Source organism: Hibiscus syriacus, unplaced genomic scaffold (genome assembly GCF_006381635.1).
Source record: "Hibiscus syriacus cultivar Baekdansim isolate YM2019G1 unplaced genomic scaffold, ASM638163v2 tig00110548_pilon, whole genome shotgun sequence".
Classification (NCBI taxonomy): domain Eukaryota; kingdom Viridiplantae; phylum Streptophyta; class Magnoliopsida; order Malvales; family Malvaceae; genus Hibiscus; species Hibiscus syriacus.
The window spans coordinates 2,069,560-2,073,635 of record NW_024062775.1 but is presented as its reverse complement, the minus strand read 5'-3'; the positions used below and the strand labels follow the sequence as shown (position 1 = coordinate 2,073,635).

The following is a 4,076-nucleotide window of genomic DNA, read 5'->3' as shown; positions in this document are numbered from 1 at the left end:
AAATTACGAACACGTATTATTTTATAATCACGTTATATTATTAAAAAATTATTTAAAGTAAAGATTAAGAGAGATTTGTGAGATGGTTAATTTGTATAAAACTCTACTTTTTTCCTTTGCATGCTGATGAAACTCAATTTGAATAGATTTCTCATTATACAAGTTTATTTTGTAAACAAGAAATTTATCTCTATAAATATAAATATATATAAGAGATTAGGATTTACACGTTATTTAAACCCTGGAGTTATTTGAATCAATCCATTCTCTGAAATCCGAAAAATATACGTCCAATTTCTGCAAAAAGAAATTCACAATTTCTGCAAATGACATAATTTACTTGCTTTAGCAACTTCTGAGGTTAACGTTTACAAGGGATCTTTGTTTCACAATAACTTTTCATATTCGAAAGTCATTCTAAAGTTTCATAGTTTTATTCCAGGGCTTATTGTTTATCCTGCTTGGTTCCAATTCATAGATTATGTCAAAATTTTGTTTGAGGACCACTATTTACCAAGAAAAGAGAGATATCTGAACTGATTAAGGGCAACACCATGTCAAGGAGGAGAATCAAACACTGACGCATAAAATATATTATACATAGTCATCTGATAATAATTTGCTGAACTTTACACAGGAACTATTATAATACAGCAAAACATAAACTTGGAAGGTCTGCAAAGGGGCGTTGCCAGGATAAAAAGTACCAGCAAGACCGCTCTTACAACATATTGACATAGATTCTAAACTTAAAACACCTAATTAATACTGTAGCAACTCTACAGATGTCAAAAATTTCAATGTAGAGGCTACCAGAGATAATAGTAGTAGAAAAAGATTACATGATAGTAGTTGTAATTTTGTTTTCAAGACTCAAGAGTTCCCTGATGGCTTCCCAATCAATTTCTACTTAAGGGAACTTTTCCAAACTGAAGTTCTCATCGTCTCCCCACCTTGAATCAGAGAAATCCAAGAAAGTGATACCGGATTCTGGTGAAGAAGACCCTGCCAGTGATCCATCGGATAAATCCGGTGAATTCTCCACTTTAGGATCGGGTAACTTTGGAGACTGATCCAACTCCTCTCTCTTCACCTTGGGTTTTGATTCTGGTTTCCCTTGTTTCCCCAGGCTCTCACAGATGGCTTGCAGCTTTGCATCGACTGAGGAATGGAGAGGTTTGAAGCCAGAAAGATGGAGTCCTTGATGCTTGAGGTGGGGGAAATTGAGCCTGGCGAATTCTCCTCGGAGCATGTAAGCAGCCTTGTCATAAGCCAAAGCTGCCTCTTCGGCTGTATCGAAAGTGCCGAGCCAGAGTCGGGTTCGATTCTTGGGGAGTCTGGTTTCGGCAACCCATTTCCCCCAGTGCCTCTGCCTCACTCCCCTGTACAGTTTTGCAGGCTTTGGAGGAGTTGAAGATACGTGTTTCATAGGGACAGGTTTTGGGGAAAGAAAGTTGAGCCTCTGGTTTCCAAGGGATGTTTTTGGAACCATAGAATCAAGCTGCTGCTGTTGTTGCTGATAGAATTGAGCTTGAATTTGAAGGATTTGAGAAGGGTTGCGCTGGTTAAGCCCAACCGAACCTGTTTGCTCAAAACCCATCGGATTGTTATAGTTAAAGAACCCATGATTAGAAAACAAGTGGGTACTTGATGGGGAGCAAAAGCCAGGATCCATGTTAGGCTGTGAAGGAGATAAAAGTTGAGAATATGAGAAAGATAAAGGTGGAGAAGGAGAAGAAGAAGAAGAAGCACTTTTCATAAAAGGTTCAAGTGCTTTCATTAACTCTTCACTAAAAGGATCTGAAAAAACTGAGTTGCTGCTGCTATTATACATATCTATAGCTCCTGCCATATCCAAAAACTAAGTTACAACCTGGTTCTTAACCAAAACTAAAAGAACAGGCAATAGTTTGATTAAAAAAAAGACCTCGAGGGAACAAAAACAAACCCTCTTAGCATATGAAAATAAAGCTTAAAACTTTGTAATTGATTTTAAAAACAGAAACCTGGATCTCTATTCTGGAACATCTGGCTTTAAAAAAAAAAAACCTGGTCTGGTCTATGTTTATAAATGCTTGAAAGACGGACGAAAACAGAGAGGGGCCAGAGAAGCGGGGGATTACAGAAAAAGGGGAAATTTTGAAGAAAACTGGAATGATCAAGCACTGTTGAAAAATCTGGAAATTCTCTCAAATCTTGTTTTTGGTGGTCTCACTTTGGTGTTTGCTCTCTTGCATTTGGAGGATCGTCTTCTCTCTTCTTATATAAAACTCTGGATTTTACCCCTCCATGTGCTTTCTCTCTCACAACCCATAGATTGTTGTCCTTTTTTAATTAATTTATTGTTAATCATTACTTAATTACTGAATTAATATTGATTTAGTTTACCGCCCTCTTTCTCGTCAACTTCGAAGATGCCATTATTCGATGGGATGAGAATTTTGCAATTAACTTTAACCGGCAGGTGTCGGTATGAAACACGATGTTCTTACACGTGTTAGATTTTGATTGGCTAAAAAAATTGTTGATTGTTATTTAGATGTGGACTTTTTGGCTCATCAGCTTTTGGAATTTAAAGAATCGTAAATCCATAAAAATAATAGAGAGGAAGGACGGTCATTCGACCATAGCTGATGAATCATCAGCTTATACTAAAACAACATTAGCAATCAGAGCTTGTAGGTTAGTGTCCGGTGGCTTACCATGGGAAGCGCTTCCAATATTTTCTTTTGAAATAGAATTTAGAGGCAGCTGGGGATTGAGGTTTACGTCAATAGCAACAACAGAATGTTTTTTGGGGTTCAAAACGACACTTGGTTTTCGGACTGAAGGGTCCATGGACGAGCTCACATGTTGAGAACCAACAACACGGTTCAAAATGATATTTGAATAAATCAGTTGAATAGGCACGGAGGGGGCTTTCCTGGAAGACAAAGCTTCTTTCCCTTTTTGTTTCACCTTGTTTTGCAGGGGGTGTGATACGTATACCTTGGGGGCAGCAACGACTTTGCTAGAATTTTTAGGCTTGGATGGCATTTTCTTTTGAGCTAGCGTGCTAACTGTTGTCTCATCGATTTGAGGTGCACATGTAGCAGCACCCTCAACAGCATTTCCAGCATCGAGAGATGTCTCGACATCCGTTACAAGCGGGCTAAATGAGCAGTTTTCAATCTGAATGGTAGCATCACCAATAGTTTGTTATGCAACTTTCTTTTGAGGCATTCCTTGACGCCTTTCGACCATCATCCAAGGGCGAAAAGATGTTTGCGTAAATTGATGTTAACCACCATACAAACAAAAAGGTCCGTGACAGCCATAATCAATCTAGTAATCAATCTTAACAATAGAGCTAATACAACTGCTAATGGCCTTGATCATGCTTCATTTGTAACAAGTAATCGGCAAGCCTGGTAACCTTACCCAAGCCATGATCCTGTTGGGGTATAGTTGAGTTGGGTATAAGTCGACGGACCATGGTTCCACCATCAGATAATGCTAAAAAATGGTCCATGAACCATCCGATAAATAATCCTGTCTACAAGAAAACTTCACAAGAAAATGATCATTTTCAATATCGATTAGTTTAATTGGGTGGGATGACTTCCAAATGCTGTAAATACGGGTTTGAAGCGTATTGTAACCAACTCGGCGGCCAAGAACTTTTACAATCAAAGTGAAATCCATGATTTTTATCGCCAGATTTTGAACCCGTTCCTAAAAGTCGATGAAAGAGATTCCATCATGCTCTCCTACTCTGACATCATCTTCTAGGAGATCTATATCTTCGTCCTCGATGTCCAGAATCTGGTTTTCATGGGTATCTGATGAGGGGTCTTTCATCGCACCTGTAACCATGTCTTTATAAGAGATAGATAGAGGCTCTTTCAGAAATAGCGTTATATACCATTTCAGTTTCCTTCTATAGGCTTAAATTCAATCATTTGTTAATTTCATTTTAATTTGAATGGTATCATACCCTAAAATTAAAATTTTGCATATGTAATTGATTGTATATAACAAAATTTAAATCAAATATAAATTTAAATAAAGCTTAAAATAATAAAATTTAGAGTTAA

At 37.6% G+C, this 4,076-nt stretch overlaps 1 protein-coding gene across 1 annotated transcript; it reads right to left on the bottom strand.

Moving 5' to 3' along the window:
• Positions 1-636: 636 nt before the first annotated feature.
• Positions 637-2,241, bottom strand: LOC120130482 (ethylene-responsive transcription factor ERF060-like). Its single transcript, XM_039147720.1, has one exon. It carries the CDS (start codon positions 1,850-1,852, stop codon positions 911-913), a length of 942 nt encoding a protein of 313 aa, XP_039003651.1. The 5' UTR covers positions 1,853-2,241; the 3' UTR covers positions 637-910.
• Positions 2,242-4,076: the final 1,835 nt, after the last annotated feature.

Coding starts and splice junctions, on each gene's coding strand:
- LOC120130482 (XM_039147720.1), bottom strand. CDS start 1,852: ATGGCAGGAGCTATAGATATGTATAATAGCAGCAGCAACTCAGTTTTT.